General features: G+C 37.4%; 1 protein-coding gene and 1 long non-coding RNA gene across 10 annotated transcripts in view; one reads left to right on the forward strand and one right to left on the reverse strand.

The window, feature by feature from the left end:
• LOC148130193 (uncharacterized) overlaps nucleotides 1-18081 on the forward strand; it is a 55213-nt gene that overhangs the window by 16270 nt on the left and 20862 nt on the right. The gene's annotated exons all lie outside the window — the stretch shown is intronic.
• Nucleotides 12109-18081, reverse strand: part of POC1B (POC1 centriolar protein B) — a 34681-nt gene continuing 28708 nt past the window's right edge. For 7 of the 9 annotated variants that reach the window (XM_087968079.1, XM_026693627.2, XM_087968074.1 and 4 more), the window contains exons 11-12: nucleotides 14310-14543; nucleotides 12109-12325 (exon numbers count right to left, since the gene is read on the reverse strand). In XM_087968079.1, coding sequence (XP_087824205.1) covers nucleotides 12212-12325; nucleotides 14310-14543 — 348 coding nt within the window. In that variant the 3' untranslated portion in view covers nucleotides 12109-12211. Of the gene's footprint in view, nucleotides 12326-12362; nucleotides 12859-14309; nucleotides 14544-18081 lie in introns of those variants that run through there. The other 2 variants (XM_087968081.1, XM_087968076.1) reach the window with 2 other exon arrangements.

An 18081-nucleotide genomic window follows, 5' to 3' on the forward strand; every position in this document is an offset into this window, starting at 1 on the left:
AAAACCCGGGATTTTGCATTTGCAAGGTGCAAAGCGGCGGCGGCAGATTGTGCGTGCTGGAAAAGGCTTGACTGTATTACGGGGAGAGAGAGAGAGAGAGAGATCATAAGAACGGCTCTTGCTTTTTTCTTGCAAGGGAGAGAGTGACTCCTGCCTCCCACTGTCATCATCCTCATCTTTGGGTTAGTGAATCAATTAAACCTTTCATGATAGTGAGATCGTTTCCCAAATTTCCCTTAAATCAGGGAAGAAATCAGAAACAAACCTTTGGACTGAGAATAAGCCTGTTCCTATGATGCCATTTTTGTTCACTGCAGTGTGAAAAGTGTGAAAAACACACTTCTTTTTCTTCATCTTCTTGTTCCCTATTTACTGGTCTCTTTCAAAGAGGAAATTGTGAACATCAAACTTATTCTCAACTGTCCTAGTGAAAGTTTTTATTGGTATCTATTTTTATTTTTGAAATTTACCAGTAGCTGCTGCATTTCCCACCCTAGGCTTATACTCGAGTCAATAAGTTTTCCCAGTTTTTGTGGTAAAATTAGGTGCCTCGGCTTATATTCGGTCGACTTATACTTGAGTATATACGGTAAGTATATAATTTCCTTTCTAATTCTAATTAATAGTATAACTAAGCATTAATCATTTTACACATTCTCTTTGATATTTTATTAAATATTGAAATCTATCATTATAAAACATTTTAATAATTTTGTTAAATCTTATAATATTCCAATAGACTATTTCAAATGCAAATACTACAATACTATCTTATGTACTCTTGCAGAATCTTTCTTAAATTATACACTGTCCTTTATCCTTTATCTCTAAAAAAGATATCTTGTTTCAGACCGTGGCTTTTTTCCCCTTTTTCCCTCCCTTTCTTCTCCAGTCTGATCTTTTTGCCCCCCTCTCCTAACCTCCACCTTTTAGCTTCCCTCTCTGTTGGAATTCTCTTTTCAATTGCTTTCTAACATTATACCTTTTTTTCACCTTATTTTTCTTTTTCTTGGTTGTTTTATTGAATCTTAAATTCTCATTTTTCCTTCCTCTCTTCCTATTTTCTTTCTTAATCGAACTTTTTTGTCCATTAAAAATGGCTTCCTTTTCTTCTTCTTCTTCTCCTTCTCCTTCTTCCTCAAGTATTTGCTGGTACGTAGAAACTGCCATTTCTAAAAAGTGGAAGACAGCTCCCAATGAATTCTTGCCATTTTGTTCTCTTTCTTTTAATTTTTCATATTCCATTTTTAGTTGATCCACAGATGGTGCCATTGTAAATTTTTAAGAACAACCCAGATGTTTTTAATCTTAAAGTAATTTGCAAATGTCAAAGTTATCAAACAATCCAAACAGACAGAAATTATTTCCTCTTCTTCTCTTTGCAACTTTTTCTCCTGGGGCAAAATCCCAAATATATTTTAAAGCCGTATTACAATTAGTTATTGGTCTTATAATCTTCAAAGCGTCTCCTCCAACAAGTTTTTAAAGATATTTTTTTTAGTCCTCTCCTTCCCACTTATAACGAAGAGCTTGCTTTTACCTCAAAGCAGCAGGTTTTTCTGTGCTCATTTGCTTTCTCCGTAAGGAAGGGGAGTGAACTTTCTTTCAGCACTTTCGTAACAAACTTCTTTTGGAAACAAATGTATCAATCCGAAAGTCAGGCTTCCAGGGTGTTTTAAAAGTAACTTAATGTCCCGGTTCAGCCAAGAAAACTTCTCCTTCTGTCTTCCTCTTGCACAGTCTTATCTGGTTGAAGATTCCTTTGTGGCTGCCATTTCTGACAGCCGCTCCACCGCCTCAGGAAAAAGGAGTCTAGCTGGCTGGGGAAAGGGGGTGCGATATCCCCAGACCCCTGCCCGGATCTCCTCTGTCTTCCGCTACCTCTTCGGGGCAGCGACAACCCCCAAATCCAGTTGGATCGGGGGTACCTCAGCAGTGAGCGCAGCAGGGACCCGCAGAGAAGCGGATTCCTGCCGCCACCGAAGCCTTGCAACCGGAGCCCACATATTTTGTAATACAATATTGAATATTATACATTTAAAATTTGCATTTACATTTACAGAAGTCTCTAACTCAGAGGCCTCCAACCTTTTGGGCACCAGGGACTGGTTCCATGGAGAGAGGTTTTTCTGTGGACCAGAGGGGGCATAATTTTGTGTGCTGCCTGCATCCTACAGATGGGGCTTATAACTTTTTCCTAGTTCTCTGTGGCTCCCAGTTAGTTTATAGACTATAACACTTTACTACTTTGCTTTTTTGAGAGTGGAGTGGGAGATTTTATTTTTCTTCTACAGCAGAGAAAGAATCAAAGCTACTTAAAAGGGGGAAATTCTGGTGAGTTCATTTCAGTTGTCACACTGTTTGAATATTATACAGTGTTATGGTGACTTTTTCTGCAAATAGCAAGTAGTCATTTGACATTTATCTAAAGAAATTTAGAGAACATCCAGAACAGAACTGCCACATTGACTCAAAGGAAGATAAACTATCCATAATAGGAAAAATGTTTTTTAATGAGTTAAATTAAAATTACAACTGCTCTTTCCTTTGTGCTAAAAACACAATACTGAGAATTTATTAATTTTCTCTAGAGTCCACAGAGTGGTTTCGTTATCAATTATCTGGGCTACTAAATAGGAGAATCATTATTTTAAATAAGTTTACTCAAAAATATCCCCTAATGATTAAAGAACATGGAATACATTAAGAATTCATTAGCATAATCCTACCCTTCTCATCTTAATACTTTTAAGAGATGGGTCTGTTATGATTCTGGTTGTTCGCTTCTTACACATTTCTAGCCTTACAATATTTTTCTCAAAATGGGGCATCTGTGCACAATCCCCAAAGATTAAATGTTAGCCCAATATCTATTCTTGTCAATTTGATATTATTTAAACTATAAAAAGAATTATCAGGTATTTATGGCTGAAATTTCTTTAAAAATGAAGCTTGCTTCATGACCTGTAACATTTTTAGGCGTATAATTTGTCCCAACGTTCTTTCATTTGATTTTTTAAAAATCAATTTTCTATGAAGCATTGGTTTAGATACTTTCACTTTGGACTACATAAAGCACCAGTTTCTAAACAGATATTATTTAATCATCAGGCAGATTAGTTCTAATATGTTTTCCTCCATTGCTGTACATTTATGTGTGCATGACTGACTCTCTAAAAGTTGAACTAAATTGTATTGTTCAGTATAAGTCAGTGCTTAGGATTCTGAAATCTCAAAGGGTGTATATTTGCTATTTTGATAAGGAAACACATTCCTCTTACTTGTTCTAGCAGTACTTGGTATGGGTAGGTGTGTACATATTTAAGGACAATAGCGTTTACACCACAGAAAAGTAACAAAATAGACATGTCATGAAGAGTTCTTTGCGGAGAAATTGAGGGGGAGGAGAATGTGTGTCATCATAATAAGATTTTTCTCAATGCCCCTTTGCTACGGTACAAGAAAATGTTAATGAGAGGCTTTTTCAGCAGGAAAACATCCCCCCGTATACGAAGGACTTGTTGAAATGGTTGTTTCTTTGTGGGCCAAGTTCATTTCTCATGTGGTGGCTTGTAGTCACTCTGTCTGGGGCAACAGACAATTAACAATGGTTAATATTTGAAAGGTACAATATGTTCTGTGTAACCAGGCTGCTCATTTCCTTTTCCTAATAGCTTGATTGCTCTTGCGGATTTCTGAAGATTTGTATTTACCTAATTAGACCACAAGAAACAATGTCATTAATATTCAAACTCTGACACATTTTGAAAGTAGAAACAAAAGTTAAGCCTTAGTAACCTATTAACTGCTCACTTTTTAAAGGTCAAAGTACTTGATTTGAGCATCATAGGAGCATTATATCCTTGACTTCTAAAAAATTTAGACAAATGCACAGCTCGAGGTTACAAACACTCATGTACCCATTGACACTTTACAAAATACTCCATTCTAATCCTTTCAAACAGTAAACTTTGCCCAAAGAGCAATTCCCTAATCTTCTCCTGCAACAGTTTTTAATTGTCCTGAAAATGTCTGGGCAGAGATCTATCTATCTATCTATCTATCTATCTATCTATCTATCTATCCACAGTGGAACTCCGAAGATTGTGCCTACTATTAATACAGATGGTTAAGTTATGGTTCTTTATCATGGCTTGCTGTTTTCAAAAGATTTAAGGAGGGTAACCTAAATATAACTTAATAGAAAAACACAACTTTTAATTCATTTGTATTTTAGACTTTGAATATCTGGTGAAGAAGCCAGTTTGCAGAAGATGGTTCTTTTGGGATTTTTCTGAATGGGATTCTTTTAAGATGCAAAATAGGCTTATTGAATATTATTAGAACTTAAGAAACCAGTTTTTTTTTTTAAAAAAAAGTTTTAAAAAACATTTGAAAAAAATCATGCAACTAAAAGTTAGCTGCTTTACTGCAAGCATAATATGACATATATCATCAAAAAGAAAAAAAAATATTATCTATCCCTGATATCTTCATTTATTTTCAGGTAAAACCTGAAATCACCAGAATTTATAACACACATAGTATTTTATCATTAATCAATAAACTCTATGAGTTTTGATTGATTGATTGATCAATTAAATATGCCTAAGTTCTCGAGACAAAATAGCACAAAAGAAAAAACATACTCTATTCCACCAGACATAAATTTTGAAAAGGCATTGTCCATTCCTTTACATGTAACAGTATTATAACTATTGTTACAAAATGAAGCCCTATAAATAGTAGCCCATGAGATGAAATAATTAAATCCATGAGCTCTTAAATAATTAAAGTAATTGTTTTTGGAGGGCTTCAATGCCAGCAACAAATTACTTTTATAATTTATCTAGGAAAAGACTCAAAACAAAATTATAATTGTTCTAATAACTTTTAGGTTGAGTTAATTTAGAGTTGGTAAAATATTTATAGAAAAATTATACATGGTTCTTTATGTTTAAAGTTATTGCCTGTCTATGATGATTACAGGATTAGTTATTATATCAATATTTTTTATAACTGTCCCTGTGTACAATTAGGAAAAGAAAAAATTAATAATGCTATTTCGGTAGATCAGACTATAAAATTTTAAGCAGGTATGGTTTTAAGAATTAAATGACAAAAAGAATTTTGCTGATATCTTCTAGGAGATTCTTGCTAATTAAAATACATTCTCCTAATTGGAACCCTTTTAAGAACAACATAAAAGCATCAGAGCTTCCATTGAGCAACCGTGGCAAACTGACATCCCTCTATATTGAGAAAAACTCTTGCTAAAAAAAATGTGGGATTCGGGTTACTGAAATCTCTGGAAAAAAGGATAGATTTTAAGAATACTCATATGTACTCTGGACAGCTTTTTTTGTGAGCATGTGGCAGGAATTGCATTTTTTCAGTGCTTTGCAACAGACTGGGAATTGCAGAATTCCATCATTATTATAGTCACTAATGTTGTCTATATAATCATTAAGATTCAACTTTTTAACACTTTGGATTTTTTGGCTGTTTCTTAAAGATTGGGAAAAACGGTCAAGTTTTATTGAAATCACTGTGTCATGGCCCCATCGGAGCTTGGGTCCGAGGAGGATGAGGATGAGGCATTGCTAGGGCCGACGGAGGAATGACTGGAGGAGCAGGATGAAGCAGTCCCAGGGCCTGGGAAGGGTCACCAGTGAAGGAGAAGAGGGCGCAGGATGACCAAGCAAAGGGGGAGGAAAGGCTGGATAGCGGAGCAGAGGAGCGCTGGCGCTCCGGTGATGAGCAATTACCTCCTCCAATCCCCGAGCATGGAGAATGGAGAGGAGGCATGATCAGTGCAGGGCGACCCGACGACTCAGGAGAAGGGTTCCCCACCCCTCTTCATAAGGCTCACCTGAGGAATGAGGTTTAAAGAGATACTGTGTGGAACTTGTGGGGAACAAGCATTGCCTTTTTCCAGTCTCACATGCTATTACCAGCATCTTGATACTTTGCTTACCTTGCCCTGTTTGCCTTGCCCTGCTTGCCTGGCCTGGCTATGTGGGAGTTCACAGTGACACAATTCTGCTCCAGTTGTGCTGCAGTCCCAGGGAACTCTTCCTGTGATGATGACTCCTTGGAACCAAACTCCTTGAACTGTGGCTGCTCTCAGAACTGTGCTGCTGCTCTGGACTAATAGCAGCCAGGAACTACTGAAGGTGCGTGTTTAGAGATTGGCTCCTGGACTTTAAGTGAATGGTGGGACTTTTGGGGGTAACTTGGAGCAATAAAGGGGAGTTAAGCCTTCATTCTGGCTGTGTTGCTTCCGTGCGCAGCCCTGGGTCATCATACATAAGGTGAGTGTTCTTCAAACCTTTAATAAAAGTATAACTGCAAGTTTAAACTTGTACCATTTTTTTTGAATATACAGCAAAAGGATGATTAGACTTTAGAAAGTTTTAAGAGCTTAGCCTTGATTTAACTGAAAAGATACTTTTCCATGGAAAAATGTTTATAGTTTGAAAGAACAAAAGACTTTGTAGAGAGGTCTTCTCTCTACAGAAGGCACTACCGTGCATTCAGAAATGATTCAGACCCTCCTTCACTTTTGTCAATTTTGTTATAGTGCAGCTTGATTCTACAGTTCATATTTTTCTCATTAATCTGCACTCTGTACCCCATAATGACAAAGTGAAAACAGAATTTTAGAAATGTCTGTAAATTTATTAAAAAGAAAAAACTGAAATATCACATTCAGGTACAGCACAAGCACTACTCAATTGTTTCTTTGCCCCACATGACTTACTTTGATGCCCTTACTTAACAAAATTGCTGGTGGTAGGAAATTGCTGCCATATGTTTATTCAAAATAATGAATATTTCTTTATTGATATGAAAGAATTTTGTAACAAATAATTGACTTTTCCTCTTCACAGAGACATCCTAATGATTAGGAAGGTAAGCTAATCATAACTGGTAATTAAAAAACTACTGCTGGTAAACTTGAATCAAGAGACACAAATTTGGAGGGGGGAATTATTGTAAGGAAGATATTCATTATTTTTGGTTTCTATATCACAATAATTGAAGGCATATAGGGGTTCCAGGTTAGGAAATGTATTTAGTACAAAGATGTCACTTTTGTGTGGTAATTCTTAAAAAAGTATTGCTAAATATTGTGACCTAATAGGTATCTGCTAGCTGGCAGAATCACAAAAAGATCAGAAACATGCTCTGCTCATTAAAGATTTCCAATATATCACAGAATATTTTCATACAGGTTATTGGGAGAGAGGCGATAGTTTTGCTAAACTGTATCATGATAGTCTAAATCAGAGATATGTAGCCCCTAAAACCTTGTATATTACCCTCCAGATGTTATCACCAAAAAGAAAATGGATAGGTATACAAGAGTAACATTATTAAATAAATGACAGTTTATACATATTAAAACTATATCAAACATGGTTTTTCCTAATGTTATGCATATCATTCAAATAACACATATGGTCCTTAACTCAAAAAATGTATATAACTGGTCTACTGTAGTTTGTAGCTGGACTTTGAAGATGGAGGTTTAATATGAGAAAAATATGAAGAAACCCCATATTATATTACAGGAAGAAGTGATAATATTTAGAGCCCAATAGTCACTTTACAAAATCCACCATTAAATAAGAGAAAAAGGCGTTTTTCTTGTTTGCATCAGTCACATATTATAAAGTGTTTTATTAAAGAATGGAACAAGCCTTTTTTCTTGTTTTGCACTCTAGTGAGCAAATGGTTTTGACAACATTATGCAAAATTTGCAGTTCACTGAGTGGATAATATTGCAACCAGATGTTGATATTGCAGATTAAGCTAATGTTGGCTACAGCTCACTCCAAGTACAAATGTGTTAAGATGTACACTCATGTACTACAACTTTCACTGCAGTGTAATAAAAAACATCAGTGTGATCTTTAAAATGAAAGAGGAGGGAGGAATAGGTGTTTATTTTTTCTAAAAATCATGAATTCAGCCACATGGCCCATCTAAGACAGAAACTGAAGAGGTATATAGAAACACATCCTTGTTACACAAACAAACAGGAGTGTACTGCATTAGCAGTCAGCTGGACTTTAGGAATGTTATGTTTTTGAAGACTGCCTATTCCTAATTACATACAAGACTTCAAAAAACCAGAAATGAAACCTTTACATAGTTTTATGTTTATATTCCAAATGCATAAATATGAAAATAGAAAAACATCCCAAAAGACATGTCCAGCAAGGTGAATCAGTTGTGAAGAAATCATTGGCCTCCACTAATTTTTATGATCCATACAAAGACTAGCAGAATGGTCCAAAGTAAATTGAAAGCACTCATCATATGTGGGATTTGTAAACAATGTTCAACGTTTAGATGAAATGTTAAGAACAGATCACCCTACGGACACATTTTGTACTTTCCTAGTTGCATTTTTTAAAAGGTCCTAATATTTAAAAAAAGGAGATTTTTAAGCAGTTCAAAAATAAAGCATTGAACAGAAACTGGACATAAATTAGGAGACATTTTATATTTGCCTGTCATGACCCCACCCCCGCTGGAGTCTGAATCTGCGGGGGAAGATGAGCTGAAACAAGAGCTGACAGAGATTGAGAGGGCAGCTCTGTTGGCCTTGGAGGAAACCGGGGAAAGGCAGTCAGTCCAGGCAGGGCTTTTCCGAATTAGTAAGGCCTGCAGACAGAGAGGAGCATGAGAGACAGAGCTCAGGAGAAGAGCAAGGACAACCCCCTCCTGATCCGAGAACAAGGAGGGAAGAGAGAAGGTGAGATCAATGCAGATTGAGCTGGCTATGAGGGAGGAGTGCCCCGCCCCCTTTCACAAGGCATACCTGGGGACTGAGATGTAAGGAGGTGCTGGTGGGAGAGACATTTGTCAGGAATGAGCGTTGAATCTGTGGAGCTTCAAGTGCACTTGCCAACACCTGGAGATTGCTGTACTCTTGTCTTGTGGGGCTTGCCCAGTTTCCCTGCTTTGCTGAACTTCTTGCTCTGGTTACTGTTTGGCTAACCTGACTTATTGGAAAGCTGGCCCTAGTTGCTGTGTGGCTAACCTTGCTTACTGGAATACTTGCAGCCAGAGGTTTCTGAAGGTGCATGTGAGAGCTTTGCTCGAGGACTTTTTAGTGGATATGGGGAAGTTTGGGGGCACAGTTGGAGCAACAAAGGGGAGTTAGACCTGTTCTCTGTTTGTGTGGCTTTCGTGCCATGGCCGGGTCATCACACTGCCCTTTTCCTTCATTTTACCATTTTGTCTCTTAAGTAAGCCTGAGGATCCTCTGAATAATAATATATAGATATATATTTTGGAAAATGGGCCCCATCCCTTTGCAAGACAATCCCTGCAGAGGCTTTCAATGCCATAAATATACTACTTGCAGCAGTCTGTCCCTTTTTCTGCATCAAAGAGGATGACAGCTTTAATGTTTTGCAGCAATGTGAAGCACAAAAGTGAACATGAAGCAGCAGGCAGTGGCATATTGCACAGTTGGAATTTACTTATTTAAAAATCCCCAGCTTACAGATGCTTTAGCACTTTTTTGAACTCTGTGGAACTTCTTGTGATGCAAATAATTGTCTTGTGCTAACATGCTCTACTATGTTGTTTAATGATTCATCTTGCCACCGATCTTGATACTCAAGATACAGGTGAAACAAAAAACACCATAAAGCTTATCATCAAGAGGCTGGAAAAGCTTCAATAGAAATTTGGTAGCATTAATAGAAGCATCAAGCAGTTTCTGAGCTTTTCTGTTTTCTCTGTTCTATCTTTTTAAAAAGAAAGGGATTTGGGAAACAACTGTAATTAGTTAACTTTCCTTTGTGACATAAAAGCACATAATATTATCAGTTATTTATTTTCTCCAAAATTATTTATATAGCTAGTTTGAGTGGATCAGGCAGTAATCTGCTGATCCTTCCTGACTGCTATGGCAGCCAAGGAAATTAGGTTGGTGTGAAATAGTATGTGGAAATAGACAGCAGACTTGAAGGTGTTTAGATTTTTAAAACAAAGAAAAAATAAGATTCTAAAAGGAAAAAATAACAGTGTTTGGTAGGAAAGGAGCATGAATTACATAGAGCTTTTGTAGGCTTTCTAAAGAAACTCTGCTCTTCCTAAATTAAAAAGAGATGGCTATCTTAAATGGTTTATATGTTACTGTTTCCCAAAGCAGCCATTGGGGAGAGGAGTTACATAAAATGATTTCTATAATGTGTATGGGGAGATTCGTGAGGGTGCCCCAAGAACTGGAGAGCAAACCAAGAAGCAAATCTTGAATTTGCTTCCTGGAAAATATCTGCTTTGCGATTGCTCATAGAACGTTGTTTCTATCCACCCATGCATCCATAAAGCATCTTTTTCCACTGGAAAACCTGCTGTTAGATTCCTTTGGATTTTTGACTACTGTAGACTTCCCATTTATCCAGTTTCATTTTGTATTATTTTCCTTGAAAATGTGAATACATTTTAGCAATGCGTCACTCCCCATGCCCACAAGTATTTTCTGGGACTATTCCTAAAATCTCTGTTTAATTTTTTTTATAGTAATCTTGTCAGAGTATATTCATTAACTGGCAGATACATGGTTAACAAAGTAAGCATGGCAACAGACCAGCCAATGGGAGCTGACAGCCTGGGTGTGATTTGGCTCTGTGTGCTTTGCTGAAAATTGAAAATGAAACCAACTTGCTTGCTGAAACTGATATCTGCTCTGAGCTGCTGCTGGTGTTTTTGCTTATGTTATGTTGAAAGTATATACAAATGGTATTGTAAACTTAACATGTTAATATGTTTATAAATAAGTTATTGATTCTGCTGAATCAATCATCTGTGTGTTTTCTGGACTTGAATTTCTGCTGCAAACTCTAACATCTTATTGGAAAAAAAATAATATTGGAGGATAATAGGGCCTAGTGGGACACAAGAAAAGTCTCAGCAGGTACAATGACATGGATAACACTTTTTATTTCTATACCCTGGATCGGGGTATCAAACTTGATTTCATTGAGCACCGCATCAGGGTTGTTTGACCTCAGGAGGCTGGGGTGGGCGTGACTGGGCTGGGTGTGGCCATCTCGATGTCACTTGTGTTGGTGGCCAAGTGCTAAGGCAGGACTTCCTTCAGACTATCCCTCGCTCTCATTATAATCTTCCTTCCTTTTCCTTTCCTCTTCATTCTCCTTTCTTCTTTCTTCCCTCTTTATTTTTCCTTCCTTGCTCTCTTCCCATCTTTCCTTCTTTTTCTTTCCTCTTTCCCTTTCTCCTTTCCTGTCCCTTCTTGCATGCTCAAATGCAAAAGGGGAAACATTTCTCTTTTTGTTTTGTTTTGTTTTGAGTTTATTTGGCTAACCCTCTGCCAGCAAAAACGGAGCCCTGAGGGGCTGTGGGTGGCCCCTCCAGGCCCCACTTTTGGCCTACAGCCATCTACCAGCAAAAATGGGGCCCATTTTCTCTGACAGAGGGTTGCAGGAAGCCTTCGTGGCTGAAAACAAGGCTCAGAGGGCCACATGGCCCCTCTGAGCTCAATTTTCTTTGGCAGAGGGCTGCAGGAGGCGATCGCTGCCAAAAACAGGGCTTGGGAGGGATGCGTTCAGCCTTCCAAAGCTTCGTTTTCGCTGCCAGAGGCACTGTGGACTGGTCCTTCGCTGTTTCCAGGGTGGCCCCGTGGGCCAGATCTTAGCACCCCATGGGCTGGATCAGGCCCACAGGCCTTGAGTTTGAAATCCTTGCCCTGGATCAATGAATTCCTTGATCCGCTCCTGTTTATTCCATCTTTTACCCAATTTTTATTCTACTCTGGGCATGCTTATTTTTTTCAAAAGCTTTGTAGGAAATACTTTTTCTTCCTAGTTCTTGAAACTTTTTTTAAGTCCAAAAGTTGTATTATTCTTGTTCCTATCCTGAATATGGCAACCTCATCTTTTTCATGAGTAAAGGACTGTCACCTTTCTATAAATAAGAAATATCATCAATTATGTCAAGAATAATTTACTATCGGAACACAGAGGATATTGGATACTCAGAAAAAAGCAATATATATAAATATTTTAATAAAATATATTCAATATTTTAGCAATGATCTGTTAAAAAATCTTACAAGCAAAATCTTACAAGCACTTTTTATTTGTGGGATTCATGTCATTAAGAACTACCTGTAAGATTTTTACTTCACTTTCCTGAGAATAGATTAATAAGTATTCACCAGCATTTATGTTGTTTCTTCTCCCAGTCTGACCGAATGTAATAGTTTCCCTTGGTTCTGTAAGCACTCTTTTAATTTATCTTCAGTTAAAGTCAGGCGCTGTTCCAAGATTGAAACTGTCTGTTAGGAGGAGAAAATAATGAACACTATTTGATACCTGCTAAATGTATATTATGTTATTCATTTTTAATCCATTCAAGAAATTAGAACTGCAGCAATTGATGAAACTATTGATCAATTTATATTTATATGTTTATACACTTTCTTTTGTTACATTTATCATTTATAGTAAGTTTCTTCCAACAATCAGAATCAAAAATAGAGAGATCACTATATAAGCTTTTCTATCTCAGGCACTGTGTCTTGGACAGAATATATTTATCGTCATGCTTCTCTTTCTCTCATATGAATTATGGGGCAGTGATAACAATATGTAAATTCTCTCATACAGTACTGTGGAGAAAACACATCTTGAACATAAGCAGTAACTTATGATGATTCTTGGAATCCTGACACTTTTACATCTATTGTGTAAATCTTCAGTTGATGTAATGATATTGTCTTAGCAGGGATCATGTTCTCCCCATCCATTGTCAATGTAGCTGCTTTTGCAGATAAATGACTGAACTCTAAGACATGCTCAAAATAGGCTCCTTGGAGAAAAAATAATAATACGCAGACAAAAATCACATCAAAATATAAAAAGGATAACACAATCCAATTCAAAAAGACTCCTTCACATAACAGGACACTTGACTGTGTCTATCACCCACTCTACCCATCTCCATTTGCTATACTCAATCATGCATTTGTTTAAATGGATGGTTGGATACGTTGCAAGCCCAGGTTGAGCTGTAATTGGAAGACAGCTACTAGCAGGTTGCCTTAAATTGCACCAAGGAACAAGTTTGCACTCCAGTCAGAATTGCTGCTCAGGGATACAATTAGCTGAGATACCTAACATTCTTAATCGCATTCTGGTCTCTTCCATTACCAGCAACTCAGTTAAGATTACTTAGGATAGAGATAAGATACTCTCTGTAGTGCTCTCTCATTTATGAATGAGACAAAGGCAACCTTGAGTCTCAACCTCTGAGAAAGAAGTAATGGGCAGTTTTAGTGAGAATCACATCTTGGCCTAGCTTCCAAACAATGTAGGTTATTTCTCAATGTCACTGGTTGCCCAATGTAACTGACAGAAGTAAGGGAAACACAGTTACTGGCTTACTGGCTGTCCCAAAGTTCCATGGGCCCATGACATGCAATGGCATAGTGACTGTAGGATGGAAATGTTGCCTTTCCTAGTTCCTCCCAACATAAACTGTCTGCCTTTTTCTGGTAAGGGGGTGCTCTCTATCACAGAACGAACATTATCAATGTGACAGCCAGTTCTCCTTTTGTCATGCATTCTACCATAGTTCAAAGTTAGCTATCTTTCTGATTCTGTAGATAAACTGATTTTATTTTAGGTTAAGGGAAAGCATATTAGGTCATTTTCCTTCTCTACCCCTTGTAGCAGCAATCCCTTTCCAGTAGCTTAAATCTCTTTTCTTTCATTCTGGTATAGGTAACAAGTATGGCAGTATATCACCACTAGCACATATGCCACTAGATGAGAAACACTCACTTAAATTGTATGTGAATGTTATTTACATTCTATTCTAATTTGGAAAAAGGTTGTATATGCCTTCATATGTGACAATGAGGGTCACATAAGACAACTTTAAAAAGTGTTTAAGTCACCTTTCATGCAAAGCTGCTCAGTTTGGAAGCCCTTATTCTATTATTTACTGTAAAGAGATGGCTAAGAAATTGAAGGTTCCCTCAGATTCGAAGCTGATGAATTCATCTACAGATTTGATATACACCATTCTTGAAAATTTTGAAAGATAAGACTACAACTTGTAAAACAAAGTAACAATGTTGAATGAAGTGTTTCAAGTCTGGATAAAAACCATATGTTTGAGGTCCCTTTCCACACGGGCCAACTTCATTTGTTAAATGTAAAACACAAAAGGAAATTTAAACTACTTAATAAGAGTTCAATTTCAACTCTAATACAGAGTCAATTTGAACTCTAATACAGAGGTGCAGGAATACTCACAATTGTCAGAACATCTAATTGCTCCACAATGTGTTCCAAGGCATTATTCAGTACTGGTGAAATGCCCGCAGATTCATCCATGGTTCCTGGTTCAGCCACAGGGTGCATTATTTCCCCTTTCAAATTTCTCTTTAGCATTGCTGGAGAAGGTAACTTCGAAGGATGCTGAAAGTCTTCATTGTTCACCCTATTTTGGTGCATAGACCAATGGGCTACAGATGGATTTGTTCTTAACTAGATTTACAGAAGAAAACAGAAAGCATATTTATGATAATATCTTCAGCTTCATACAAAAATGGGTATTCATTTTTCCCTACTAACGAACACATCTAATAAAAGGTTTTATATCAACGACTATTTTTCTACTCCTGCTTTTGGACAAACATTAGATTGATTTCAACCTTCTATTTTGTTTGTTTCATTATTTTTGTTTTCTCTTCATTGTTTTGTAATTGATATGTGACCTGGCATCAAAAGATCCATAGCAGGGATCAAAATCTGTGGCTGTTCGCAGTTTGACATCTACAACACTGGAAGCATTGTCAATGGTGAGGAATGCTTCAAAAGAACATTTACTCAAAAAAGAGTCTTGCTCTCATAGAATTCCCTATCCCTTGCCCAAGCAATTTTTGAATCTGAAAAGTCTATTCAGAAAATTACAAAACAGCTTTGAGTGGTATGTATGGAGCTTATGCTGTTTAAAAACTTCACTGGGCATGTCCAAGTTTTCTGTACCTCAAAGATAGTTTAACAGTAGTCATGGATGATGGAATCTGTAGGTGCCATTTTACTACTACTGTTTTTTGAGGTATACAGAGAAAAATTAAAGACATAAAATTTAGCTCCTGTAATTTAAATGATAAGTTCTCTTTTTTTAAAAAAAGAAATCCTAACAGGAAATTATTGCTATCATCTAATTCAGGGGTCGCCAACCTTTTGGTCCTTAGGGACCACCAAACTCATAATTTTAAATCCTACTAATATGAATTTTGACTGAAGGTGGCTTGCTGATGTTGGTGGGAGAGGGAGAAAGAGAGGGAGAGGAAGGGAGATCTGATCTAACCTCGGAGGGCTGGTGGTTATGTTCTCTCTCTCCCTCTCTCTCACACACACACAAGTCCCTCACCCACCCTCACCCCCTCCAAGGCAGCCACATTCCTAACCTGCTTTTCAGCTCCATTCTTGGGGAGGGAGGGAGAGAGAGACGGTATTTTGTGATCCCAAATAAAGAACAATCGATTGGTAGGAAAACAGGGTGGGGGATTTTCTTGCAGACATTTTTGGGGGGATTTTCCCAGGGTCTCTGCAGAGAGAGACCCTGGGAAAATCCTCCCCAGAAAGTCTGCAGGAAAATCCCCCACCCTTTTTTCCCTACCGATCGATCATTCTTTACCGTCTCTAGCTCCATTCTCAGGGGCAGAGAGAGACTTTTGTCTTCATGCGAGGAAAGCAGCAGAAGCAGCAGCAGTCTTTCTTTCTCTCCCCCAAACTCCGCCAGAAATGAGTCTTTGCTGGTGCAGCCTCTTGGAGCAGGATGCCTTGCAGGGCCCCAAATATTCATTTCAGGCGGAGATTGGGAGAAAGAGACTTTTGCTGCTTTCCTTGTGTGCAGCCAAAAGCAGAAGAAAGAAGCAGAAAGAAGCAGCCCAGTGGCCAGGCCAGGCGTGTGGGGCATGTGGGGCAAGTTCCCCCCTTCCGCCCTTTCCCCCCTCCCCTCACTACCTTGTGTTGTTCACAATGTAAGTGACTCAAGCCTTGTGTTCCCACGCAGCCTGGATTAATTGCTTTGGGGGGTGCTTTGGGGGTGACATTTCGCTGTGGACCACCAAAATTTTCCCGTGGACCACCAGTGGACCACCATGATCACCGCCATGGCCCACTGGTTGGTGACCACTGATTTAATTCACTATTTAAAGAGAACATTGATATCTATTAACAAAGGCCACCTTTGTGAAATACAGTGAGCTGTGTTTACATAAATACATGCAAAGCTATCCATAAAGTAATTGGCATTCCATGAGAGCAAGTGTTTACACTTACAGGATAGGTGAAGTATCTTTGAAAATTTACCAAGAAAGGAATGACATAATCTAGAAAAATCTTGCAGATAAAACAAGATGGCCCAACTGATAATCAAGTGCTTAATTATATTAAATACTGCTATAGTTCAAAGAGAAAACATCTTCAACTTAAGTTACTAGTCTGTATAATAACATATTAATAAATTTATTTGAAAATATTACATTTTTTTTCAAAATTTGTACTGCATTCTACAAGTGAAATAACATTTTTTAATCTTTGACCATATTTTTCATAGTAATACATCGAACAGTTTTATCATTTCATTAAGATATATATTTTATCTTGATATTTATATGGTAATGACAGTCTTAAGTGCAAATGGGCTCTGACCACTCTGTTTTTAAGTACATGTTTTTCAATGCCATGATTCATTACAAAGCCTATCTATAAAGTTTTGTTTATCATAATTCTGTTATTGCACAGGAAGTAAAACTCTAGAAGGTAACCTGATCAATTCTTACTGTCAGGAAATTTTTCCTTGGTTCCAGATTTGATCTCTCTTTAATGAGCTTCCATGTATTGCTTCTTGTCTATCTTCAGGTACTTTGGAGGATAAGTCCTCTCTATTACTATGACTCTCCACTGATCTGCATCTTGTTAGATAGGGTCCAATGTTCAAGTCTTCAAGATCCTTCAGAATCATGAGTCTACCTTCCAAAGTATTGGCAATTCTCCCAGGTTTGGTATCATCTGCAAATTTGACTCTTAATCCCCTTTTATTCCCTTATCTAGAAAGTTTATTAAGATATTGAAGAACACTGGGCATAAGACAGAACCGTGAGGTACACCTTGAGCTTCCATCCATGTACATCTAGTTCCATTGAAGATTACATGCTCAATGCAGCTGGTCAACCAGCTGTGAATCTGTCTGGTCGTGGTACTGTCTATCTCACATTGTTCTGTCTTACCCATGCTGGCTTCTAGTGATCACTTTGTTTATTTCTAAGTGATCACAAATATGGATTTTGGTTATCTTTTCAAGGATTTTCCTAGGTATTGATGGTCAAGCTGATTGGTCTGTAGTTTCGTGGATGTACTTTTCCCCCCTTCTTGCAGATTGGAATCATAATCATCTTTTTTTCCCAGTCCTCTGGCAGTTCCCCTATGTTCCAGGAGCTCTGAAAGATTTTGTTCAATGGTTCAGAGATCACATTTGCCAGTTGTTTCAATACCCTAGGATGTAAATCATCTGATCCTGGCAATTTGAACTCATCTAAAGTGTAAAGTGTTTAAATCAATTTCTTACCTAGTTTGATCTATGTACTTGTTCTGTCTCCCACTGTGCTGCTTTTAATGGGTTGGATTAATATTTCCCTTTTGCATAAAGATAGATGCAAAGAAGGAAATAATAAACCTAAAAGAAAGTTCCTAAGTTCTCAATTACAGCTTTTGCACTTCTTCTTTGTAAATTAGCTTTATTTATTTCTTGCTTGCTAAGGGTGACAGTCAATTTAAATTTAGTAAAATGATGGCATCAAATAACAGCTACTTCTTTAACACACCCAAGAACTGCTTTACTTGAAGTAAAAATTATTTTTACCTTTGCAAATATTACAGGCTCTGCTTTTTTATATTGAGCAGATGTTTTCCATGATCATTTCATAACTAACAATTCTTTTTATATGACCATGTCAGTTGAATAAGATGTTATTTTCACCTTTCAGTAAAACAGTCTAGTTAAAGAAAAAAA

Source organism: Notechis scutatus, chromosome 6 (assembly GCF_049901735.1).
Source record: "Notechis scutatus isolate UNSWTSFEM ecotype Mainland chromosome 6, rNotScu1.2, whole genome shotgun sequence".
Taxonomy (NCBI): domain Eukaryota; kingdom Metazoa; phylum Chordata; class Lepidosauria; order Squamata; family Elapidae; genus Notechis; species Notechis scutatus.